The following is a 27965-nucleotide window of genomic DNA, read 5'->3' on the forward strand; positions in this document are numbered from 1 at the left end:
TTTAAGCCTTTTCTTAGCATAGACATCAACTATGTTGCAACTGTTTTCATTATCAAATATCTTTTTTTTTTTTTGTTTGGAAAATATTTGTCATTATCATTAGTAGCAGCAGTAGTAGTATTGTTAGTGATCATTATTTTCCAGTCTAAAATACCAAACATTCACTGGTTCCAGCTTCACAGATGTGAGGATTTGCTGCCTTGTCCTTTATGACTATAAACAAGATAGTTTTTGGTTTAGAACGACGGTTGGACAAAAGATGTCATTTTCAAAAAACTGTAGGAAACTCATCGATGGAGAGTTTAAACTATTTTCTGACATGTCAAAACAAAACAGTCAGTTGACTAATCAGCAAAGTAGTCTTCAGTCAGAGCAGTGATTAAAATTTGTAACCCTTTCATGAACTAACCACAGCCATGTTGGCAGGGTGCTGCATCTAACACTGATTGGAAAGTGGAAAATCCAACACAACACAAAACGCACATTATGTTAATGAAATTTGACATTTCAGTCAATCTGAAAGATGTTTGTTTGTTGTTAATATTTCCAGTTTAGAGTATATGGGCACATTTGTTGTTCACATCTTTACTACCTTAGTGGAGCTATGTGTAAGTTTTGCTATTGCTGTATAGCCAACATTAGCATTAACAGCTGTTCAGTTGCCAGTCTAGAAGAAACGTTCAGCATCAAATTTCATTCCTTAACTCGCCAAGAGCTGTCTGCAGTGGTGGAAACCAATCCTCTTGTTTTGCTTCTGTTTCTATCTATTATTTTCTTCTGAAGTTTGTATGCTAACCAGCTATCCCCAGCCCAGTCAGTAAATGTCACTTTCCAATACCGAGTCACTGTAGCTTCAAGTGTGCCCTGAAGAAGTATCGCTTCTCGGAGGGTGTATTATAACCCTATCTTATGAATGCAACGAGGGCTGAAGCTCTTGGCAGGACCGTTAAGTGAACAACCATCAAAGCTAATGTAGGTTATGTAGTAGTAGCTACATACCTTTAAAGAAAAAAAACAAACAAACTGTAAAGTAGGATCTGCCCTTATTGCTGAAACCACCGCTGCCGGGAAGGAGCGAAACATCGCATAGTTTTAGTCCGATCTGATTATCAGTGCCCTTCACCTTTGCAATAGAGCTAATTTAATTTAGACAGTTATATATACATTAGTATAGGGCATTATCATCAACTCTACAGACATGTCATTCTAAGCCACTGGAAAAAGGTCAGCTTTGCTAGCTTATGGGCACAGCTGCCCAGAAGTTGCACCCTAGTTTGCTTTATGTCTGTTATGGATGCAAACACTGCATTCCATACACGTGAAGTCATGAATGTAAATCAGAAACACTTAAGTATGCAAATGATGGCACAAGTACATACATCAAAGCTACATGCCTTTGTGTTGTATCTGGGGTGAAATGTACGGGGGTCCTTGCTTGTCTCATCTTGCTTTCATCTGACCAAAAGGGCAGATGATGAAGTATTAGGGCTGAATCCTGTGAAAAGCCCTTCTGGCAAAAACCTTGTCAAAAAGCTTTGAAATGCTAAAGTGTCTTTCATAAGCAGTTAATTGATCAGAGTGAAGCTCTTCCCTTGTTTGTTTTGCATATCTGCTCTGCGACAAAGAAGACATGTCAGGGATAGATTTGGAAGCACAGTGTCACTGCTTGGTCATAATGGTTGTACAGTGGCTATAAGAGTGTTTTAAAAACAAGATCGATGATTGGGCTGAACTGTTTCCAAGGCTTCTGTTTTGCTACTTGGGTCTAAACACTTCAGTCTGAAACTATTGTGGGTATTCAAAGAAAATAAGCTTTCTATATCACAGCTGGAAAATATTCTACAAATGTTTATATAGTTGTTGGAGGTTATCATAGCACACTTATGAAAAGAACTTCTTTTTTTTCTCTGTCTATTGTATTAACAGTTAAAAAATGTTATCTTGCACTTTTTTAACTCAAAAAAAGCCATATAGTCTGTTTTGGCAATGACAAAAGATCATTTGACATTTCATCCTGTGTACTGTGACTGCAGTTTTGGACACTTCCACTGATGAGTCAACCCCTTAATATTATTCAGATACAACATTTTCTTGTTTGAATTTTTGCCTTAGTTCAGTAATGAGCTGTTCCAGTGCCAAACACCAAGCTGAGGAAAACATTCAGTCATTATGATGCACGCTATTACTTGGGAGCACTGAAACTGTTTAAATGACCTTTAGACATGCATCAGTTTTTGTCTTGTTTTACTCACTGTGAATTTTAAGTCCAACATTTTGTTTTTGGATAGTTTTCTGAAACCTCCATACCACATTAAATGTCTTAAATCTGTTATGAAATGTAGCTGTTGCATTGTTGCTCTTTGTTTCTGCACCTTCAAGACCTTTCAGACCTCCGAACAAAAGCATCCCCTGTGCAAACTTGCGGAAAATAAATGGGATTGATTTAAGAAATGAGGTGGGGATGTTTGTCTTTGACATCTTTTAACAGCTTAACAGATGTCAAAGGTGGAGCGTTCAAAAGTCTTATAATGCTCAGACACCTCATACATTCCCAACAGAACGAGAGACATTCATACAGGAATTCAGCAGTGACACCCTGTGATTAATTCCTTACACTCACAGGATTTTTCATAATGCATGTGGGCTCTAATCTTCTTCTTGTTGAACTAATCACAGAGGAAACTGAAGGAGACTCAGGCACCTGCACTGCCACACATTCACTCTAATAATGAAGGGAGCCAAATTAATCACAGCTATTGGCTGCTCCATTCAGAACTTTGCAGAAGGCTTTTATAAGCTATTGCTATGGTAACACTATTTTTTTACAGTACACATCTGAAACAGGCTTGTGACAGGCTGCACGGGGCATCCGTGAACGATAGCGCCGTGCTATTAAAATTATAGCCTTTACAATGAAACGCATCTTGCATCATTTAGCTCTGCCTTGATTGGGATGTGGCAGCCCTTGAGTCACCCTGCTGTTTTTTTTAATTAACTTGTAATTTCAGATGGTATTGAGTGCTGTTTCTCAAGTATGTCTTAATCAAGACATCCAAAGTTCTAGGATGATTTGAGCACTGGAGAGGCTTTACTCAGTGCTGTTTTCATCAAGTGGCTCATCATAGAGGAAACCTATTGAATAGGATGCAGCAGGAAGCTATTGTCCTAATAATTTCCTTCATATTTTCTCTCTCTGTCTCTCTCTCACACACAAACACATACAGAAAAAATCCTTATTCTGAACAAAATATAAAGTTGAAATGTATGTGTGTATGTGGAAAGTTTAACATTTAGAAAAAAATAGATTGCAGCTGGAGATAAACACATCTGAGAAATACTGCTCTGTATCTTGAGGGAATTTTTCAAACTCCTCAAGAATCTTTGTAAATGTTGTCTTCAGACAAGTACACAATTCTTTCCAATTTTGTCACCCTTCCCAACAACAACAACAACAACAAATACCCCTGGCTGTTACTGATGCCTTAAGTGATGTATGAAATACTAAAAGTATGAAACAGTCAAATGTTGCCATTGTAGAGGAGATGTTTTTTTTTTTCTTGAAAGCTCTAATAAGAGAACAGTCTATTCTGAGAAAACATGCATTTCTGTGACTGTGTGCACAGGGAACTAAATAGGGTATTATTAGCAAATGAATATCTCTCTTGCTGTTAAGCTGCTGGTACTCCATTGCCTGTGGACCATACTTGTAATTACTGGAGATTGCTTTGATAGATTGGACTCCTCGTCCGGTGTGTTGAGGGCTTCTCTTGAGCCCCACAGCGGAGGACCAACAGCTGCGCAGGAGCTGGTAAGAAGGGACCATCGCTTGTTGTGATGCATATTTACAGATCTGTTATGTTCACCGGATGCCACTGGGCATTAAACCCTGTTAATGAAGCACCATGGAGTGTGACTCATCCCTTTAATGGACGTTTCTTGTTATTTACTTGACGCCTGTGTGATATTGATTGTGTCTAATTACTCAGAGAAGTCCACGTAAGCTATGATCTTATTAATCACCTTTATGGACGCCACAGTGAACAACATGGACAGTGAAGAAGTTGGGTTTGCCTGCCCAGACTCTTAGGGACGGTATGAAAATTAATAGGGATGGAGAGGGAAAGCAGGATGGTATTGAGATTTTTATTTTGTCTGAAAGCAGGATTGTCTAGGCAGAGAAGAATTTAAATTTATACTTTATTTCAGGCTTCCTTTGCAATGTAGAAACCAGTTACATAAATAAATACAGGGCTTAATTTGTGCCAGATCAAAACATGATCCGGGATCTCCCATAGTGGGACTAACACATATTTGACTGCATCTGGAGCAGAGGAGATTGATAGCTACAGATGTAAACGTCCGTCAGTTCAGTTAGCCTGCTTGATTCTTGTGGTTGTAAATAGAGCTATCAGCTCTAATTTCATTTCCCCCCATTAGCAATACACAGCCTGAAGAAACAACAGGGAAGTGAAGGGCCAGTCAATAAAAGAGAGAGAGCTGCAAACAATAAACTGCTTCTGGACGCATCCCCCTGCTGATTTTATGAATACTCAGCTTATTAAATGTAAATAGATAATGCTTTGTTTGTGATGACAGTTTTGTTTGTTTGGTTTGGTTTTAACAGATGTAGCACCCAGGCATTATCCATTGTGTTCCAGGCACCAGAGTTCAACTGACCGTCGGGATCACCGGAACAAATCCTGGTGGGTGCTGTGAGCCTCAAGCGAAGATGAGGAGCAGGTTTCAGAGGTCTGGCGTGCTTTCATCTTTCTCACTCCACATCAGCCTGTCAGTCATGTAGTTCCTCAGCCCCAACCAAAAGGCCGCAAAAGAGTTCATAACTTTGTTCACATATGCATTTGTACTCTCCAACACCTGTAAACAGCATTTGATGTGTGAAATTAGTGTCCATTAGTCACACGCATTAGAAGTTCCATTAAGGTACTAAGATTTAAACTGGGTTACGTGATTTTAAAAAATGTACTGATTTAACATCATTATATCATTTTGACAAATCAAGAGGAGGGTTAAAAGACGACATTTCTAAGCATGGGGAGAGACTTGTTTTTTTTAAAAGTGAGATCTTCGGCCTCCCACCACTCCAGTAATTCTCATCCAGTCCCTTACAGCTCTCAGCTGGCAGATGGCACCCAGTTTGAATCCCTGTCACAGCTCCTCAGCAGGAATTACCCAAGTATTTGGCGCCATGTAAAACATTAAGAAAAACTTGGTCCAGAGCGTTTTGTACTTCTGGCATTTTGTAAACACCTAAGGGAACGTGAAAGTTTGATGATCTGTCTTATGACAGACAATCACACAAAACAGCAGGCCAGCTCATCAAATGCTTTATCCAAATCTCTGCATAATCATCAGCTCATTAACTAATTCCTTTTGGGTGCATCTTTAATTTTGGATTATGTGGTTTTGACTCAGCGCTAGCAGGTTGTGTAGTGTCAGCCAAGATGCTGCGTCGTGTGAAAAGCCTCTCTTTCACTTTGTAGTGAAAGTGTAGTGAAAGTCTGCCGTTCTGATGAAAGAATTACACGGCTGCAATACTGTGGTGTAATGGAGCTCAAGCCGTGCTTCTGTTCAAGCTGCCAAACATGATAATTGTGTTCCATCAGGCCAAGCAACAAATCTGCCTTCACAGTGTTAGTGAGCAGCACTCACTTAGATCTCCCTCACAGACAAATGAGCAGGGGAAGTCACATAACAAATGCTATTCAGATGAAACAGAAAATAAAATCTTACTTCAAAACTATTGGATGTCGGAAGCTTTTGCTGTTAGCGAGGGAGTGATGAGAGCTGTTATTCAAGTAAGATCCAGTCTCTGTTCTCCTTTCGCTCTATTAATCTCTTTAAGTGCATGTGCAACCATTAGTTAGGGTCCGCAGATGAAAGCTTTTAATTTCTTCCTGTCACTCTGGAACTAGTCTACAGTATGTCTGTGTGTGACTGTACATGTCTGATAGCAAATGATGAAAGAGAATGAGTGTAAAACCCTGATAGAGTTCAAAATCCAAAGCAAACTGTTCCTATTGGGACAAAGATCACGGCTGCACTGTAGATCTGACTGCACTGTTGATTAAAACACTTCAGTATTCACATTTTTAAAAGTCCAGGAGTCGGGAGCCAGCTCATGGTGTTTGACTAAAATATTCATTTTGTTGCTTTTCCATTTGTCTTTTGCACAGTGAACTTACAGTATAGGCATGTATATTTCATAGGGAACATGCTGTATGTTCTGCTCTGTAGCAGAGAGGAAATCTTCAGCAGGTCCCAGAGCCCCCCAACCCCCCCACCCTACGCCCAACACCCTACGCCCAACACCCTACGCCCAACACCCTACGCCGTCATCACAAATGTCACTCTGTGTCTGCTCTGTCTGATACCAGCTCTATAAAGGAGCTTCTGAGATTCTTCCACTGAATATCCCTTCATTTCAGTGATATATTTAAACATTCACAAGACCCTGAGAGTGGAGCGCGGGAAGGTGATACCATCTAAACACAGTTTCTATTCTCCGAGACGTCATCAGTCTTTCAGCAGTGAATGATTTCAGCCCTTTAATGTGTGCAAGAAATTCAAGGAAATACCACTTGCACATGTCATCTGTGGACCATTATACAGAAATAGACAAGGATCTGTGATTTTCAACAGGTCTTCTGTGAGCCTCACTGGCATTTACAGTAAGAATGTCTCATTTAAGTGTAAACTGTATCTGTAAAAATGTCACAATGGCTGTTTGTATGCGACTTGCACTCCAGTGTGACCCATGCATTTTAAATGAGCATAGTCATCGTTCAATGAAAATGAATTCTTTTAAAAAGATAATACAGTGGTTTATTTTATTATTTCCTTTTCCATGATGAGTATACAAAACTGTGAATAAAGTGGTAGTCTGACTGTGTCAGTCAGGGGCTGTGTAATTTAAAGGATAAGGCTGGTGATATTCTACATCTGCCTTAGTGCCAACAAATTGTGTGGAAGGACAAAAAATAATTATAAATTGATATCTGTCTATGTAGCCAAAGTGTGATATAACATACTCCTCTGTGCCACAGAGCTCCATTACAGTCCAAAAAAATATTCAAAGCACATCAGTGAGCCTCACCGTTTACTGGGCATGACATGATCCGTCACTGTCAAGAACATGGAAACTGTATTTCATTTTGAGTCGATCTGTCCCGCTGCTGTAAACACAGCTGTAAATAGTTCCCAAGAAATACACTGGTTAGCTTTTTAGGTATATGTTTGTGTCCTACATTGAAAGATTTACATCTTCAGTAGATGTCAGTGTGTTTGGGATGAGGGCCACAGACAGGTTGGGGAAGATTTGTTGACAAAACAAAAATATGAACTATCACCAGCCTTATTCTTTTATTAATACACTGTAAAATGAGTTATTTCTCCAGGGTCCAGACACCCCTGACTTATTTCACATTGTGCTTTCATTTGTTCAGTCACATTTACACACACATTTTAGATGCATCTTATTCACCCCCGTGACCTGTGACCATGAGGGGCTCCCAGGTCAGAGGCCCCTGGGCCCCTGTCCACACAACCCAATCAGTAATCCATACATCATTGTACCAACTAATTACATGTGTCACTCCCATGAGGCCTTACTGGCATTTACAGAATACAAGTGTAAACAACATCTGTAATAACAACCACAGAAAACAAATTATTGGATTTAAACTGAAAGTTTAACAACAATATTTCAAAAATAAAAGCACTTACAAGATACAACTTATTACATATGACAATTGTAAAAATGTTTTCAAGAGACAAAAGCAGTTATTACATCTATACAATAACTTGCTTTATATGTCATATTTGCTGAAACAAAAAAATATGAGAAATTTATAAAGATCAAGCACTTTTCTCTACAGAACAATTCACTTTTTGCAACAAGAACTAAACATAACACTGAATAAGGCATTATGGTACATATTTTCAATCAGCTGAACATGCTGTCTACCACACTGCAGAAAAAAAACATTTATAAATGCTGAAGTGGCTATAAAAAAGTTAGAGACAGTCCAGACTGGAGACAGGAACATGTTATTTTGTTTTTTTTTTGTTTGCTTTTGGTTTTTTGTAGTGTTTTTTTTATATATATATATATTTTGAATGCTTCACTTAATAGCACTTAGCACTTAGTGTAAATACATAGTTGTATAACATTTGACTTGACTAATTGGTTGCAAGTGAAGCCTAATGGTACAACAGCTTGACGGCACATTAAAACAAAACAAAAAAATCACATTATCTCTTAATATGCTGTTACATAACGATATTATCTTTACACTTGATACAGTATATACTGTAGATGCCTGCCTTTTTAACAAAATTGCACTGCTGCAGTGGCAAGATGACTGCCATCGGTTTGACTGTTCTCTCAAAATGTGCAAAAAAAAATTTCCACATCATCTGCTGCAAGTGTCCAACGATCCTCAGCATCAAATTGTCCATTAGCTGTAAAATGTATAAGAAGGTTCTTGTTACATGTTAATGCATTTCATCCGATTCAGACTGCCTTCATGCGCATTTGGGGTCATTCAGTCACCTCACTATGAGTTGAAACTACAGTGGCAGTGTCTCCCTCCTCAGCTCCTCAGTATTACTGTAAGCTAAATATTTTGGTTGTGCAAAAAAAAAAAAAAAAAAAAAACAGAGCAGCACAACTGCTAGAGGAGTGGAAACAGTGAGTCAACTGAACACTGATGTGAATCATGAGTATATGCTAGAAGCGCCCATCATCCCTGTTTATCATGAAGGCCCCTATTTTTGTTTTCATTTTATTTCAGGTATCTTTTACAAGCATCTTTTTTCATAATGTATTGATTTAATAAAAGTGGAAAAATGACACTGAATCATGGCGCTGTGGTCATATAGAATTTCACCTCCATTAAAATTGTTCTTAATTATGTGTGTGGCCTTCGTTTGGAATATTTCTTCTCCTACTATCACTAGAAAGTGCATGAAATTGGATACATCCTCTATTCTAAATATGTCTCACAGAGAGACAATAAAAACAGTCTCAGCTTAACATTCACGTTATTGGATTCTCATTACCTCCCCTGTGAGGTTGAGTAACAATACTATTACCAGTCAAGATACAGAATCAGAATAAATTAGAGCAGAGATGCATATTTAACTGTGTTGGCTCTTTACTCCAGCACTGAGGTGAAATACTTAAAACAAATTTAGCTTTAAAGCTGCTCTAAAATATTTTATAGTAACAATGGATTCGGTGACTGTGTATAATGTGAAAGGAGCTGCTTGAAGTGATAAACCCACAGATAATTATCACTTGATTCTGCAGTTCCCCTGAGCTCTATGTAGAATTACAATGTCTTTCAGCTCATTGTTTTGGTTTGTGGTTCACTCACTACTCGCATAGCATTGTTTTCAGCCATAGCAATCCCCCAGTTAGGGAATAGAAAGTAATTTCACCAGCTAGTCTAAATTTAAATAAAGTCCTCATGTGTAACATTTAGCTGTAAATCAATGACAGGCTGAAGTGTCTGATTCCCAGAAATGTCTTCATGGCTGATGCTCTGCCAAGCCTGGACTGTAGCCGTCTTCACTTCTGGCTGCTACAGAGAATTTTCTCAGTCAGTCTGGTCTCCATCAAGTGCAACACATCATCTGTGAGAGTGAGGTCAGGTGACCTGACACGTCCAATCATACACTGGCTAATGTGTGGCCATAAAAAGACTCTTTGGTGGCCTTGACTGTGTGTTTAGGATCAATGTCCTGCCTGGCAAACTTTTTGTGAGACTATGCATACACATGGCAGTGATTCCTCCTTTGTTCACCTAATATGGATGCGAAGACCTGCAAACATTGTTAAAGCCTAGAGTCAGCGCTTTAACCTTGTATTTATCTTTTATTCTGCTGAAGTAGAGCCAAAACAGTAAAAATCCTTTAATTCTCTGACTGTACTGTGTGTGTGTGTGTGTGTGTGTTATACACACTCCAAGATTGTATGTGCATTGTATCCATCCACATCATTCATTCCATGAATTAAAAACAATATTGATCATTTGTTTTGATTGGAAGTCAAAAGCCTGCTGTGTATCTGCAGACTCAGACCCCTGTGGTGGACAACTGTGTCACCTCACTCTGGAGGTCATCTTGAACCGTCCCCCCGCCCCACTGATCCATGCCTAGTCAGGCCGGCTGTCTCTCTGTTGTCGCAGGAGCACAAACAGACGCAGGCTCCCGTGTGCTGTTGCGCGCTCTGGAGAAGCTGCTCTGCTCCAGCCGGGAGCGATAGGGCAGGCAGAAATCCCTGAAGCACCTCTTGAAGTTCTCATCCAAGAAGGCGTACAGCACAGGGTTGAGACTGCTGTTGGCGTAGCCCAATGCGATGCACAGATGCCAGCTGGCCATGACCAGCAGGTTGTCGCCGTCAATTTTCACCATGGTCCTGACAATGATGTAGATGTGGATGGGAGTCCAGCAGATGATGAAGGCCGCCACGACCACCAGAACCATGCGGGTGATGCGCCGCAGGTTCCTGTCTTTCTCTTTAGAGCCAGAGAGCAGACGGACGCTCTTGAGTCGCAGGATCATCAGGCCATAGCAGATCGTGATGACCAGGACGGGCACCACGAAGGCAAAGATGAACACGCAGATCTTCATCAACGTGTCCCAGTACAACTCAGGTTCGGGAAATCTGAGTGTGCAGTAAGTTTTTCCTGAGGAGTTAAAAGAATTAGCAGTTTAACAGAGGGCTACGTGGAGAAGCTAATTTAAGTTAATAACCCATTTCAAATGTGTTCTCTTTTAAAGCCCCCTGAAATCAACACCTGCCACTGAAGATGCTAAATAACCCTGTGTGAAGAAATTAAGCTTTGTACAAAATGATGGCAATTTCCAGCATTTCTCTTTCTTGCTACTATAAAAGTCCCTCACCTTCATTCGTCACCTTGGTAACGGCTATGATCATCACAGGTACTCCAACAGCAGAGGAAAAGACCCAGATGCAGATGTTGATGAGTTTGGCTTTGGCAGGCGTGCGGAAGTCCAGGGCCCTCACCGGATGACAAACAGCGATGTAGCGGTCCACGCTCATCATGGTGAGCGTGAAGATGCTGGTGAACATGTTGTAGTAGTCGATGGCAATGACCACTTTACACAGCAGCTCCCCAAAGGGCCATGTGCTCATCAGGCACTTGGCGCTCTGGAAGGGCAGGGTGCTGGTGGCGAGAGCGTCAGCGAGAGCGAGGTTGAAGATGTAGATGTTGGTGGCGGTCTTCATCTTGGTGTACCTGGTTGTTTGGAAGAAAAAGCACTGAGCTTTCTGAACTGATTCTCTCTCACAGTCGACAACAAATGTTGGTGGTCGGAGGAGGATTGAATTTTTTTCAAGGTCTGCCTACAGTGCTGCCGTGTGGCAAAGAAGATGCTTTGTGTGGTTGTCTCATGATTTCCATTAACACGTTTCAAGGTTAGAAACCAATTTGTTCTTGCATCTAATCTGTTTCTACTTTCAAACCAATTATCTGCTATTTCCCCTTGAAAAATAAAAGAGCTTTTCAGATGCATAATGTTTTTATGGCACTACACTAAATGCATGAGAGCTTCTATGCCCTGCCAAAGTGACTGTAAGCCTCCATTAAACTGCACTTCTACGTAATGAGTCGATTCCAGCTGAGAACTCCCTCAAAACTTTCCTCCTTAATTTTCGATTCACACATTTTTTTTCTTTTGCTAGTGGCCAGCTTTGTCTGAACGCCAGCTGCACAGTTGTCTGGCTGTTTAAAGATGGATTCCTCCACATGAGTCCACAGTGTGACTGTAGTTGGTCACATTTAATTAAATTGCAGCAACAGGCTGTGAAAGGATGAAGGAAGAGAAAGGGATGCCTTACTCTTTCTCTTAATCCACCACATGAAGAGATTTATTGCATTACACACCATGTTCTGATCTCCCTCTGAATGTAATTGCTTTGTCAGGGAGAGAGTGAGCACAATGTCTTTTATATTCACTTTGATTAGTGTGAAATAGATTTTTTTTTTTTAAAAACCCTCATATTTCATCTTTCACACATTTGAGAGGAGTGATTGGCAGTGCAGGTTCAACCATCACATCAGTGCTCTCTCATTGAGGCTGCATTATTTCAGCATCAAATCAACACACAGTAGCAGAGTCATTGCTTTTGGTTTACAGGTGAATTCAACATGCTGCTCCTTCCCAATGCAAATGAATCAGCTGAGTTTACAACATCATTCCTGACAGGTGCAATGAAGTGATTTAAAGGCTAAGCTGTGGATCACAGCCCTCCATCCCCTCCCTCCTCATGTGTGTAGGAGGTGTGTGTGCTGGTGTGGGTGTGCTAGAAAGTGGCTCTCAGACGCACTGGAACTGTGGGCAATTAAAAAATATATATTTTTAGACATATCCCATCCTTAAAATGTATTATTATAGTCATAGAAAAGAAATACTGCCACAAGTGAGTTTGCAGGGCACTTAAAACATGCAATTAAAACAATTCTTGAAAGATGTAGGCTATTCATAATTTCACATAATTGTTTCTGTGTGTGTGTGTGTGTGTGTGTGTGTGTGTGTGTGTGTGTGTGTGTGTCGTTTTTCACTGTTCAGCATGTAGCCAATAGCAAATTATACTAGTTGTGAATATCAACCTAGTCACAAATAACTTCCTTTAAAATATTTCTTTCTTTCTAATTGGTTTATGGCTGTTTGCTCACGCATACCACATCATGTATCACATGTCTCTTACCTGACCACCCCGTACATTACGAGCACGTTTCCCAGCAGTCCCACCACGCAGATGAGAGAGTAGAGAGCCGTGATACACACATTGATGATGAGACCTGCGGTGTCCCTTGTTGCAGCCCTGCTGGTCACGTTGCTTGTTGGAGACGGGAGCAGCAGATTCTCGGGGAATGAAGCGTTGAACGGAGTTACGGAGACCGAGTAGCGCTCCTTAAAATCCCCAAGAGCGTCGGGAGGAAGAGTAGGGAACTCCATGCTCTAAAATTCAGGTGTGATTTTTTTTAAAGAGAGAAGTCAGGCAGGTGCACAGGAGCGCACGAAAACTGGACGGCAAATTAGTGACGAGGCGCTCTGACGATGTTTGTGCTCCCTCTCTCTCTCTCTCTTTCTTTCTCTCTCTGTCTCTCTGTCTCTCTCTCTCACTCTCTCTGTGCTGTGTGTGCCTCTCCGCGGGCTCCCTTTGCCAAAGCGCACTGGCGCACAAAGCAAAGCAAGATATGAGGACTGTTTTCCTGCCCAATTCTTACCCTAAAGGCGCTGCCATTTGTCAAAGTGCTTTAATTGGAGCATAGAATAATCACATCCTTTTTGTGTCCCTCATTACTGGCTGTTATCCAAAGTCAACAGCCCCTTGCTCCACCTGCCATCCAACAGCTCCTCAAACAATGTCAACCAAACCTTGTGTAAACATTTCTCATAGTTGTGGCTTTACAGCTCAATTAGACATGTTTTTATTGAGCCATTCCTCTCATTGCCTGCCAGCCTTCACCCTTGAGGTACTTCATCTCCCACTCTCCATGGCCTGTGGCCCTTGTTAGCAGAGCTCCATTAGCGGACTGACTGTTCTCACCTCCATGAAATTACCTGACTAAACCACAGGATGCAATTACCTGCCAGTGGCAAGGCTGATGAAATATTTAAGATATTTATTTTCCTGTCTCTGATGATTCTTGATACATTTGGAACATTTCTCATCCCGGGATAAATCATGTCGTCATGTTGAGTGTGCTCTTTTGGGTATTAAACATGTTTGAGCATTCAGTCTTTATTTCCAATATTTTAGACCAGGTCAGCTCACACCACTTAAATCCTTGATTACACAAATGTTTGACTTTAATGCCAAGCAGGTGTGCCTTTTTTACAGTTTTCATCAAAGCACTCATTTATCTGTGGCTGCCTTTTGTCCTCAGCCCATTACTGCGAACATCAGAAACCATTAGGATCACACAGCTGCATGTGATCGCGTGTGTCTGCTGAAATTGGCGCGTGCAAGTTTGAGGACAGTTTGAGAGCATTTCTCAGGGGTGACTGTTTATTTGAACACAGATTAAAATCCTCCTGTGGCCGCATCTGTAGTGTTCGTAACTTCAGCAGTCTTCTTGCACTCTGCAAAGTGACCTTTACAAAATCCGCCTTTAAGCAACCACCGTCAGCGGCGCACAAAGCAGGGGACAGTCAGAAGAATGGGGCCAGCTCGCTGAACAAAAGCTCTGAAGCCTCCCTCTTTACTGTTCCTTCTAAAGATAGACCATGCGCGTCTTCCTAAGATGAAGAGCAGTAATTAAAATGATCCGGCTCATGCTGTGGGAGATCAGTGAGCTCATTCTCTTTCACTGCTGGGGAATATTTGTTACAAGCTTCTGTTTAGATTTCTGGCCATTCACAGGTGAGCATGATTCTCAAAATGATGTTCAGTGCTGAATTTTCAGCCTCACTAGCAGGTTATGGTTCTATGAATAACAATGTTGGTCCGTCCATTCCTCGGCTGGTCTACCATTTTGATCCAAACTGAAATTTCGAAACAACCGTGTGATCGATTTTTATACAAATATTCATGGTCCCCAGATGATGGATCCAAATGACCCTGGTGATCCTTTCCTTTTCCTCTAGAGCCACCATGAGGCTGACATTTTTTATTGTTAGTGAAATGTCTTGACAGCTGTTGGAAGGATTCCCATGAAACTCTGTCAGATATCCGTGTTCCCTAGGGGATGAATCATCTGACTGTTCCTGTAGTACCACTAGCAATGTCACAATGTCAAGATGGATCAGCTCTAAATTCTGCACAGACATTCTTGGTTCCCAGACTATGTATCCTAATGACTTCCTCATACTTTTTATGTAGGGCCATCATCAGGCAAAAATCTCACTTTGCACAGTTCTCTGGTTTATGACCAAATACAAAACACCACATAGATGTGTGGGAGCGAAGGACGAGCGTTTGAGAAAATAAAAAAGAAAGAGTGTCATTTTAGACTGAGCTCCCTCAGTTTTTCTAAAGATGACATCATACCATGACAGAGAAAGAGAAGCAGAGCAGTGACTAACATTTGTAAAGTGTGGTTATGGAGGCAGTCTCCAGTGAAATGTAAGGGTGAATGTTCAGTGAGTGTAAGTTGAGCGGAGGGATGCAGAGGAGGCAGAGAAGTCACGGTCATTATTGGACAGATGCCTCCATTCACATATATTTCATTGAGTTCAGCCCACATCACCTCCACGGTAGATCCTTTCCTGTATAACTACACAACTCTGATCAAAGCACTCGACCTCCACAAGAACGGTCCAAGTGATGCAGTTCAGAAAGTACATTCACTAAGTTTAATTTCTGTTACAGCTGTTTATGACACCTGCTTCTGCGGCAGGAGTTACAATGAAGAGGACTAAAAATACTGTATCGTTTGAGTGCAGGAGAGGTACACTCGCTAATGGCAGCAAGCTGAGTGTATATGATGAGCCATATCTTTCTCTGCACACAGTTTTGAGATCAAGAGGAAATGTGTCATAAAAGGCAGCGAAATGGGTCTGGACGTACAGTAGCTGACACGGACAAAATGTTGCTGTTGCTGTTGTGGTGCTTATGTTTTCTGCTCTCCCCTCAGGGAGAATCACTCATGATTAGTCTGTACAGGCAGCATGATTACTCGCATCACTCATCAGCCCAATGGAAACCTTGGGAAGCATTACGCTCCCTCTCGGAACCCATCACGTTCTTGGCAGGGAATAAAGAGTGCACACACTTGATATTCGTTTTTTGCACAACGATGGAGTAATGATGATGATGATGATGATGATGCGTGTTCGATTTACTAATTGCCACATGAGACAAAAAGACTCTGCAGATAATTCATTCATTCTTAATGAATCACTTTTGATACACTGACATATCTTCCATCAATTGAATAATCATACTTGTTGCACTGGCTATGTTTTATATCTACTATCATTTTGCAATATCTCATGCACAACTGCAGTTCTGATATAAGCTGGTAAACTTCTTAACTTCTGAAAGGTCAGAGAGAAAAGGAATACATAGCATATGATATCCCGACATTTTATTTCTCCACGTTGCCAGTATCTGACAGTTTAGACAGTATTAGATGGGAGAGAAACTACAGGAAAATACATTTGCTGAGGTTTTGTAATATATTAAGTTTGTTTGTTCTGCAGCTGTCAGAGCGGAAGCACAGAGGAGAGCTGAGTTTCTGCTTGCTGTCAGATTGCATCATTATCTAACAATCACACATCACCTTTTCAACCATCTAGCGTGAACTCATGTGACATTCTGGCTCGTGGACAGACGAGGGCTATCAGCAGTTTCTGTAAATAAATTTTAAAAAATAGTGTGAATTCCATGAGATGTGGTCATATAATTGTGCCATCACACGTTCAAGATGTTACATTTCATCTCAACAATGACATCTTGTAGGGTCCATAGCTGTGTGAAGGTGACCTTTACTACTTCATTTGTACACACTGAAAAACAGACAAAGGAAGTGTCACTGTGACACCAAGCAACCGTAAGATTAGATGTGAAAACCTGAAGTGGTCGATCGGGATTCTTCATGAATGCACAACACATATCTTTGTATTGTCAATATTTCCTGTATCTTTTGGAATGAAACAGCAGCAAAAATTAAAACGGAGACAAAAGAGTCATTACAGGGAAAAGACCAGAGCAGAATAAAACAGCGCTGAGGGATTGCACAGCCACCAATCTCATTCATTTTCAGTCAGTGTTTGTGTACAGTTAAAATTTTGTTAAGCCTAATAGGCTGTCTTTTTGTGGCAATTTAGTGTGTGTGTGTGTGTGTGTGTGTGTGTGTGTGTGTGTGTGTGTGTGGGCAGTATCAATAGAGCGCAGCCATTAACTGTACCCTAGTGACAGAGGCTCACAGAGATAAACAAGAACACAGGCTTTGAAACATCATGTTGGTGTAGGTTTTGTTTTTTTAATCATCTGTCAGCTTGTATAAAATGCGATGGTGCACAGTGTACGTTTATGTGTGGAGACGTCACAGATGCCCTGCTGTGCGTTTATGCAGTCCCAGTGCAGAACAAGACGGAGCATGATGTGACCTGCAAATCTGTGTCACATCCTGATATTTACACATTTAAGCAGAATATTTTTAAGTATCTTAAAGTTTGGGAAACATGTGGATGATAAGCATGTTTCCATCATGTGAGAGTGCTTTTCAAGTCATGAGTATTGATAATAAATACACTGTCGGTATGATGGTGGTAATGAAGGTTACATCTACACACATAGGGGCTGTACGAAAATAATTCATGGGGGGTGGAGGGTCAGAAGGGGGGAGTTATCTATTTTTTAAATATTTGCTGAGGGAAGGTTAGTCAATATTTGAGATTTCAGCCTTTTCATTTTTTTTTTATCCCAGATTTTTTTTCTTCTGTCTTTTTAAGGTGCTCATGTCCATCAGCACCAATAGAGCTGGTGCCTGGGCCTGAGTTGACTCGGGCAGTTTTTTTTCACAGTTTTTTTGTGGCTCTGGTCAAACACACTTTGTGTTTCACGTCACTGTTGACTTTCTCTGTATTAAACCCGATCACAATCTTCCTCTAACCTTAACTGAATGTTGTGAGTACCTAGATATAACCATAAAAAGGTTAATGATGCTGCAGGAACTACAGTTTTGTTGCAGGATCATTTATATTGGTGGAAAGCAAATGAGAAATGTTGTTGGCGAAAATTTTACTGATACTGACTGACTAACGACCTCTTTAGGATTTGGCATTCCTCATTATGCTGATAGCAAATGTAATCCAGTCAGCATTACATTTCCTTCACAAGTTATTTGTTGGTGCAAATTAGTTTCATATAAACATGAGTTCTAGGAGACAGAGTTGTGTTTTGAGATGTTGGTACAGAGAGAGACTGTCCTCTGGTGTGTACTCAGTGAGCATGTCAACAATGTAGAGAGGAGCGAACTCATTCAGAGATATAAAAACAATAACAAGCATTTGAAAATCAATTATTTGTTTTCCCGGGAGCCAGTGAAGAGAAGTTAAAACAGGAGCGATGTGTTCAGATCCATTGGTTTAGTTTATTTAACACCTGCTTTTAAAGTTCAGAAAAAGAGCATTACATTAATTCACTCTGCTAGAAACAGATACATGAACTAGCTTTTCAGAATCTCACTGAGGCAGGAAGCATCTAACTTGAGATATATTTCTGAATGGAAGTCCTTGGAGATATTAGATTTGTGATATGTTATATTTGATATGTGATGTTACATTAGATATGTATGTATATATATTAGAGTGAATCTGGTCCTTCATCACCTTGGGACTTACTAAAAGAATCTCTGTTTCCTCATTTAGCTGTGAAAAATGTTAGGAATCATATTAAATATGATGTAGCTGAATGTTGGCCTCAAGTGGGAGTTTATAAAATTGAAGCTAGGCCGGACAGGGAATAGAGACCAGCCTGAGCAACTGAAGCTCTGGGTTTTGCAGCAGGAGGTGGAGGTCCTCTAACCTCTAGGTACTAATTTTAACCCAAACCACAATCTTGTCTTAAACCTAACCATGTCGTCTTTTTACTTAAACCTAACTTTTACCGTAGCATTGTCACAACATAAATGTTAGTTATTTATTTTTCAACAATGATTTGTAACAGTGTATCTGTGATATACTGTATAGACCAGCAGGGGCGTTAATTCAGGAGACACTACTATATTGAGAGGGTATGTACAAATGACCTACATGGTATTACAATCTTGCTTTTTTTTATTAAATAAAATATAAGTTTCTGCCCCCCACTCTCCTCTCCCTCCCCTTCCTACCCCAATAATTTTCATACAGTCCCTTAGTTGAGGACGAAGTTAACACATACATTCTTGTCTTTTTCTTCTTTTTGCCTCCGTGTCAGGATTTTGTGTTTGGTTAGAGGACGGATTGGATAGAGAGTGTGAAATTTTACATGAAGCAACCATGAAAGAAAATTAGGTACTTAGTCTTTTATGAGTCTGTGAACTAGTGAGTCGTCAGCACAACTGTGCAATTACTCAGAGGGAATTGGAACATTGTTATTTGTGCGGTGCCTTAGACAGATTTAAGTTTCATGAGCTTCATGTTTTTTTCTCTACAGCTGGGTAAATACAAGATAAATAGAGACCTAAAACCCGACTGATACATTTAAATGTAAACATCTCATGATTAAATCAAAAATAATATCTTATAAATATAGAATTTATTTAGAATTGGTTGGCTGGTTTATGAGAAAATAATTAGTCACACTTATAGTTTATCACTTCAAATCATGCTCTTTACGTCAGTGCCTCTGATTGCAAAGTTACTGATGCTTACCAAATCCATTTAGTGTTTCTTTTTTCTTATCATCATTTGAGCGCTAATAAATCATTCTTAATGTAAAATGTGTAGAGTTCTCCCTGATTGAAGTGCTACTCATTTTAAACAGGAGACCTCCACATGATGGCTGTGATTGACAGATACAATATTTACACTGTAGCTTCACCTGCTGAATTTGAATCTCTGCATCTCACAGTTTCTATATTTTTATTTTCTTTCACAGCAGTATCCAGGAATAACAGGCAGAGGTTCAGCAGTCTCAGCTGACAATTAGTTATGCAACAGTGATTTGTCTGGGTCGGGGACTTGATTAGTTTTCTGATTTCCGTCTAGCGGAGGCAGTCAGCACAGTTTAGATATGACAAGACAGAGGCAGCATGCACTAATTGAAAATGTTTGTAACTGTAACACAAATTGTGTCAGTCATTAAATAAACATCGAGTTTTGTAGACCAATTCCCAGCAGAGCAGAGTGGGTTAGAGAAGTGAGGCTGAGGTAGGGCTAATGTGCCTTATTCATTGTCTCCGTTTGAGGGGAAATGATGTCACACAGATTCTGGCTGAATGATGGCAACAGAACAAAGCAGAGGGGGGAGACAGGTTACAACCTTCAGTATGTAAAGACATCTACTTTTTTTTTTTGTTTTTTTGTTGTTTTTTTTAAGTTTTTTCTCCTTGTCAATGTCTGAGGCATCTCTTCTTTTGAAAGACAAGTGTTAGTCATCAGCTCTTCTGTCCTTGACCCACACAAAGCCAATTCATGTGTTGTCAGACTGTATGCTCTCTGTTACTGCCAAGGATGCTAGTTATAAATTATAAAAAGAAAAGAAAAGAACTGCAGTACAGAGCAGAGCCGAGTGGTGATGCAGGAAGCCAATATTCATATTCAATCTGCTTCTTATATTAGTTTGAATCATGCTTGGGGAGGAAAGAACGAAAAAGTGTGTGCCAGTGAATGCACAGTGTTAGATGAAAAATTAAGGTTTTTGCACAAGAGAAAGTCAAAACCCAAACTGACTGAAGCAAATACACAAAGTCTGGACTATCAATGGAGCAGCTTGAAATCTGGTGTGAAAGCTGGTTGTCTTACTAGTCAAATACTTTAGTATTGATCATAGGTATATACTTTTTTTCCTGCAATGGCACACAATCAGTCTACAACACTAGACATTTAGGCCTGTGCTACAGGTATGCAAACACAGAAAGACGATACACACACACATTTAATTTCACTGACGCAGCAACAGCCCTTATTATTGTTACTGTCACTGCACAATCTTCTTCAGGGTCACCGCACTAATTCACAGTGAAGGTACAATATGGGGGTGGGTGTCAGAAAGGTGTGAAATGAGATGGAAAAGAGTAAAACATACCAGAGAGCAGCAGCGTTAGATGCTGATTCACAAACACACGCTCACATCTATGCAGAGAGAGAGAGAGAGAGAGGGAGAGAGTACAAACACAGTTATTACCTAAACAGATGAAAAAAATGCTACTCTCATGAGAAAACAAGGGGGGAAACGGGTTATGCAACCCTGCAAAGAGGCACAGATCACATCTAATTATACACATGGCCGCTAGAGTGGCAGATGATCATCAGTGTTGCCTGTGACTCGCTAAAAAGAAACGTGCTAAAAGAGTGAAAATGGATTTGACTTTCTACCCTGATGCCAGTGCACCGGCACCAACTTTTAAAACCTTTTTATTTGTGTCCAGGACTCTGTACAAGCTGAGGTCAAGGTAGAGAGCAGTGGTTTCAGTCCTCCAAAACCAAATCAGGTTTTCATGGATTTTCAACACAAAAAGAATGAACAGTGGATACTGTTTTATTTTTTATTGTTAAAGATAAACTGACAAACTTAGGTTTTAATCTCTTTGTGTCAGTAGGTTTTGTCAAGTTTAGATTCGTACTCGCACCACTTGAGTAGGTGCACAGCCAATAGATCAATGTGACAATCCACATGGTGCTACTGAACTGAGGGAAGTGAAATATGGAGATGAGTCAAGACAGCAAAATGAAAAACATGGGCCATCTGACTAACAGAAAGCTGGACTGAATGAGTTACAGGATGACAAAAGGCTAAGAGAAGAGAAGAAACAAGAAGAGATGAAAGAGATGAAAAACAGCAGAGATGAGTCAGAAAGCAGATGTTTGAAGAAGACTGAGTGAAAAGTGCATGTTCAGCTGCTGGAAAAGAGAGGGGGAAAAAGTGTGCGTTAGAGGACCTCAGCATGACAAATAAAATTTTTTTTAAGTTGGTAGGATGTGGTTGTCAAGGAAACAGCAGCCCTAATCTCCATATGAATTCTCCCTGAAAGAGCAGAGCAGACCGTTTCTCTACTTCTGCCTTTTGCTTTCCTCTGAGAGGTCTGCTGCCCTCACTCTAACACCTGGAGGACGGTGACCCATGCTGAGATGTTTACATCAGCTTTCAGCCAACAAGGACACTGCATGGTGAATGTGAAGGGATGGAAACTGCAGATTCGCTGAAAGTCAGCCGAGAGATTCCTCAACAAAACGTCGAAATAAAAAAGAAAGGCCAGAAGGACACTTTGCCAGTAAAAAAACAGATTAATAAAGTGAAAGGAGCAAGGCTGCTTTTTGATGATGGCATCAGTGTATTGATAAGAGAAGTTGTTGATTGTCAGAATCTACCTCTCGCCTGCTCTTTATCAAGACTGTTGACGCTCAATTTGAGTCAATTTAAAATCAATTAAAGACTTTTTAATACCTTTAGTGGCGAGAGATGAGGTGCAGAGCATTTTGAAAATTTTATGTAAAACATCAATATTGAACTATGTTATGCTTGTGCCCCATAATTTGATTCTCCATTTTCTGTGCAAAGTGAGGTTACAAAATAAAATGTTAGCTTTAAAGATGAGGACTATTATTCACATTCCCTGCAATTTTATGTAATTACCTGCTCTCCGTGAAATTTGTCAGTGTGTTTTTTTAGTATAATTGCATTAACTATATTTTTAGTAAATTACTTTCTGCTGATTTGTTTCCACCTGCAAATGAAAATGAAATTTTTTTTGTGTCACAAAAGCAGTTTTACACTGCGACTGTTGGTGGCCGTAAAGGAGAGCAAGAATTAAGTTATCTTAACTTTTTAATTAAGCACTCTCACTTGAAGTGTTGATATGCTGTACCTGATGTTTTAGTCTCTATGAGTGGTGAATAAATAATTTACTAGCTTTAAAGTCATTAATAAGAACAACTTTTGGGTCATAACGTAATTAATAAAGGGTCACAGTTTTTGTCAGCTGTATTTATTCTTTTAAAGACGAGCTGCAGAGGTGGGGGTACCAGCGGTCCTCCTCTCACAGGCTCTATTCAAACTCAGCGTCCATGTTTGTTTTCCAGTGCATGCACTGCAGTGGCAAATTGGTTACATAGAGGTCTGAGTGTGAGCCTCACATCCACCCTGCAATGATAAAATTTACATCATGCAGACCCTGTCAGACATTTGCAAACTTGCAGATTCTGATAGTACAACTCTGGCTGAACTCTTGACAAATGAGAGAAAGTCAAACAATTTCTTGATTGGTAACAACTTTTGAATCCTTTTTTTTTGAAGGATGCCAGAAAGTGGTGGCCCATGCAGTGTCTACAGTAAAGAGATACTATAACCAAAACATTGAAATGAGAGTATTATTTTAATATTGGTGTCTCTAGAGAAATTGTGTTACTAGGATTGTTCATAATAAACCATTTAACTGTTTACCGTAACAATGTTTGTATTTCTGAATAAAAACCAGTACACAAGCTGTCCGCTGTGCTGAAAACTGAGGTATGCCTGGACTGTTTATTTTATTCTGAGGTTTAATGCCAGTCCAGATCTGTGTTGTGTGAGCCAGTAGTCTGGCTGTTCACACCAGAAGCAAACTTCTTTGTACCAGTCAAGAAGCGATTCTGCTCCTCTGCTCTTGTTTAATCACATGTAGAGCTCCGATCCTTATAATGACCTCATGAATTCTTCTTTCCTCTGTGTGTGTGTGTGTGTGTGTGTGTGTGTGTGTGTGTGTGTGTGTGTGTGTGTGTCTGTGTGTGTGTGTTTATGTCTCGCTCTCTGCTTAGACACTCTGGATTGCTGTGGTCCAATTTAACCCCTGTGTATTGGTATTTTTTTAATGAGTTACAGATGCTCATCTATTCTAAACAGTACATTTTAATCTTGTCGATTAACATTGAATGGTTGGTTAACAAATGTCAACAATTTGTCTGTTCAAAACCTGCTGTTTTTCAAGATAATGATGACTGAGGATGTCGATAAAAAGAACATAAAAGATGATGGAGAGTCACTGTAGGAATGTTAATGTCGGGAGGCTGGTCCGACAGGGTGTTACAGCAGCTCCTCTGTGTATATGTTGATACTTTTCCCAGGTGTAAAAGCAAGGACAGAGCTGAAATGGAGTCACCGCTCAAACTGGTGATTGACTGAAACCAAGCTAATGAGCTGAAGGAGGCAGTGACCTTAACCAGCCAGGAGGGCACTTGAAGGACATAAAGAAAGCAGAGTGGTAGAAAAAGATGGCGATCGAAGGAGAAGAAAATGGGGAGGGAGGAGTTTGAAGCCCACATATTACAAATAAAATGGATTTTAGAGAGTAAATGCCATTCAGGTCGTCACTGCTCATGCTGCTCAGTTCCTTGCTGTTTATGATTGTCACTGGATGATAGCATTTGAGTTAGAAGCTTCTGATGGCTAGTGACATTTACAGCTGTCTAAAGGCCATGGCGCCATTCAGCCTTGACAATGTCTCCTTCTCAAGACCGACCAGACAATAACCTGAAGATGTATCACTTGGCTCAATGCCTATGCACTAACAGGTAGAGTGCTGACAGGTGCTGCAAAGGTTGGGCAGCAGTCCCATTCTGTCTCCATCTTAAACGCTCAGTGCCAACTTCAATAATTTAGCCCTTTTTAAGATCACTCAGAACTATGAAGAAAAAGAAGTCTGGTTCAAGAGTCATCTCTCTCTCAGTCAGAGAGCCTGTAGGATTATAAAGGGTCTTCAGGCTCTACGAAGCAAAATGGGGATTAGAGTTAATGAACGTCTGATGCTGGAATTGCAATTCCCAGGACTGCAGTGACATATAGCTGGGTGAAACTCTGGGGAGAATGAGAGAGAAGGGGGGATTATATGATCAAGTTTCTGAGCATCTGAGATTGACAGAACCTCCCAGGGCACTAAATATAAGATGATAGGATGAAACTTTGGTGATGAATGTGGAGAGACTGAGTTGTTACAGCATCAAACAATGACATAATACAGAAAGGAGGGGCAGAAAATTTATGTTTTATTTCAAATATTTCCACAACAAAATATGTAGAATGAAATAAAACAAGGAGATACCTGAGAGCAAAATATATATAACAAAAATCAATGAATATTTACAACATAGAGAATGTTTTTGAGGATGTGCAAACATGTGTATTATATCCCAGTCCAGAGAATGCCCACACTGTAGTAACACAGTGGGGGAAACTGTTGAATGACTCCAAAGCGAGCTTTAAAAGCAGGCAATAGAGCGGCTAATTGCAATCTAAGCTTCCTGTTTTCCCTCAAACGCTAATGTTGGAGTTGAAGCGTTCAATGGAAGAAGGCCGACTGCAAACCAAAGCCCTCATTAGATCCTTGTTGAGAGACAGAGGGTTGTTAGCTAGAAATCACACTGCAGTGAGATTAGTTAGGCATGAAAGCTGAAGTGAGGATGAAGGCTGTAGCTGGCTCCCCTCACCATGGCTCCGCTTTCCCTGCTGGTCCCCACAATAACAGAAGACAGCGAGGAACTGTGTTTTCCCAGGTTCCACCAGGCTTTAATCGACCTCCAAACAAATCACAGTTTTGTTGGCACAATATGGGGCGAGGTCCGTCATCTGAACGTAGGAATGGAGCTGTGCACAAGGTTGTCCCACCACTGCTTTGCCAAGAGGAAATCGTTTGAAATGGACTACACTGTAACAGTCCTCGGTACAGTATCATTAGAAACTACGCTGACAATGAGAATTTGGTTTGCTCTTGGCCTCAGTGAGCTGTGAAAAGCAAAGGAGAGAAGGACATCTGAAGCTTTCTGATGAATGTGACTTATGAGGACAGAGAAAGAAAAGAAGGATTGTTCACTGATGTTCTGAGCTTCTGGGGAAATCTGTTATTATTATGATGCCACCCACAGATAGCTGCAGGCGTATTTTATTGATGTTATTGTGAACATGTTATTTGTACTGCTGACAGCGTATCCCATGGCCTTTAAGTCCACCATGGCAGTAAATTCACATTCACAAACTGTTGCAGTTAGTTTCTCCAAGAGCAAGATAAAAGGAGAGACACACAGAAGGGAAGTACTGCTATTCTTTTAATGTGAACATGAATTTCCAGTTGACAAAGGTTGTATAAACAGTTGCAAATTGTACAAAGACATTCCTGAGTGCATCACTTCTGTACTTTTACAAACTTTTAAATAACAATAACATAAGCTTTTCATTTGCCTCGCAACCCTCATCCTTCCTCCTGCTCGAGTTAAGAAAGCAGCTGCACTGTCTCCGTTTTTCAGCCTCTCAAGGCTCTACAAGGCTCATTGAATAATTTCCAGCAGAAGAGAAGAGGGGAGTAAAATTTCCATGAGAATGGCTTCAGCTTCATTACACATGATAATGGTGTTGAGAAGAACCATCTGAAATGGACATGACATTTTGAACATCATGCAGGAACATTTGCATATTCACATAAAGGTTGTTTATTTTGTTGGTTTGATTTAAATTTCGAATCAAACAGCTGCACCTGGAAAAGACGACTTCACTCTGACAGGCCGACTAAGGTTATCTCTTATTTAATGCTCTTAAATTAGATTTTTTGAAATTAGATTTTTAGCCATGCTAGCTGTGTGGCTATAGGGATGGCAACATGAGTCTGTCAACCCATCACTTTGGTCCAGACTGACAGATCTCAAGATCTCTTGGTTGGGTTGCCATGATATTTGGTACACACACTCATCATCCTTTCAGGATAAATTGTAATAACCTTTCTTTTAGAGCCATCATCATGCCAAAATTTGAATTTTTCACACTCACACACACACACGCACACGCACACGCACACGCACACGCACACACACGCACACGCACACACACACACACACACACACAGAGCTACACTTTTTGTTCAGTGCTAATTAGTAAATAACACGTTAAAGGACATCAGTGAACATGGTAAACATTGTACCTGCTCAACATCAGCTCACTTGTCTCGTTTGATGTCCAGCTGTATAACTTCTTTAATTAAACCCCCTGTCTACAGACATACAGACTATGTTGTCAGGCTTATTGCATCCTGTAACAACTCAGGTTGTATTGATTTCTTTTTAAATTATATGTTTTGTCTGTCTCACTGTCTCCTTGTTTTCCTGGAAGTCTCCAGAATGTTTTTCTTCTTTACATGTTCCTTTCAGACAGTGGCTTGTTCGACTTGTTTTTTAAGTCTTAAGTCGTCAGATATCTCTGTATTACCAACGTTAAGCTCTGCAGATTGAGTATTTGGTACGACTACAGACAGCTTGCCTAAAGGCTTGGATCTTTTTGATGAGGTGGAAATTAGTTTTCCCCAAATCCTGCCTGCACAGTTGTAGAGAAAGAAGACAGATAAGTGTGTTCTGTAAGCTGCAAAGATAACTCATTTGCAGTTATGTGTCTCTGTGGGTTCAGTGTGTAAAACCACCAATAATCACATGGTTAAAAAAAAATATTTTTTACAGTACTTAGAAGTGAGTCTTAATACAAGCCTGAAGGCAGCCCTGAAATAAAAGCCAGGTCAGGTGAAGTCCTGCCCTCACTTTGTAGAAGCCAAATGGAGCCCTGCAGCTTGTCCTCAAGTGCTCTCTAGCAGAGCACCATGCCCGTGTCCGGTCCAGGTCATTTCACTCAGCATTATGCAGCCATGCATATTATATCTGGTAGTATTTGAACGCCACTCCCCTGGCTCCCTGTCCTGACAAACATGACTTGCTCCAAACATCTGACAAGCTGCAGGTCCTCAACGCTTGTTTAAAAATGTCAGCAAGTCTCCTGCTGCTCAGACATCTTCAGTCCACCAGCTGTTCATTTGTAGTCATGAGTGAACACAGAGACACTGGACAAGAAGGACTATGAGTGTGAGGACAGACCAAACAAACAGCTGTCGTACCACCACATTCAAAATCGCCCTGACACCAACCTCCTGAGAGGAGCTTCTCCGCAGATTTAAGATCAGTCACAGCCTCTGGGTAATTACCATCAAAGTTTTACCTCTACAGGGTGTAAGATTATTCACCCGTTATAGCTGCAGATCAGACAGTTGCTTGGCTTTGGGACTTTGCTTTTCCTAAATAAATAACTTCTAAATGAAGGAGACGTGTGCGTAGCCAGGATGGAAATATTCCTCCACAGTCTGACAGCTATCAACATCAAATGCATTTCATCACACCTCTCATTTGAGAGCAGAAGGAAGGGGACTGAGAATGAGGCATTCATGAGTTATAGTTATATATCTTCCCTTCCCTCTCTTCCTCAGTGCATGTTCTTTGCAATTTAAGAACCATGACGCTTTCATCAGCCACAGCAGCAG

The 27965-nt window shown here is 40.5% G+C and overlaps 1 protein-coding gene across 1 annotated transcript; it reads right to left on the minus strand.

Annotated features, from left to right (window-relative positions):
- Nucleotides 1–7367: 7367 nt before the first annotated feature.
- Nucleotides 7368–13284, minus strand: oprd1b (opioid receptor, delta 1b). The gene is made up of 3 exons (XM_071470407.1): nucleotides 12758–13284; nucleotides 10930–11285; nucleotides 7368–10712 (listed from the first exon to the last, which is right to left on the minus strand). The coding sequence occupies exons 1-3, from the start codon at nucleotides 13006–13008 to the stop codon at nucleotides 10183–10185; spliced, it is 1137 nt and encodes a 378-aa protein (XP_071326508.1). The 5' UTR covers nucleotides 13009–13284; the 3' UTR covers nucleotides 7368–10182.
- Between the last annotated feature and the right edge of the window lie 14681 nt (nucleotides 13285–27965).

This window comes from Trachinotus anak, unplaced genomic scaffold, assembly GCF_046630095.1.
Source record: "Trachinotus anak isolate AG129_WGS33_773 ecotype Australia unplaced genomic scaffold, CSIRO_AGI_Tana_v1 ptg000032l, whole genome shotgun sequence".
Lineage (NCBI taxonomy): Eukaryota > Metazoa > Chordata > Actinopteri > Carangiformes > Carangidae > Trachinotus > Trachinotus anak.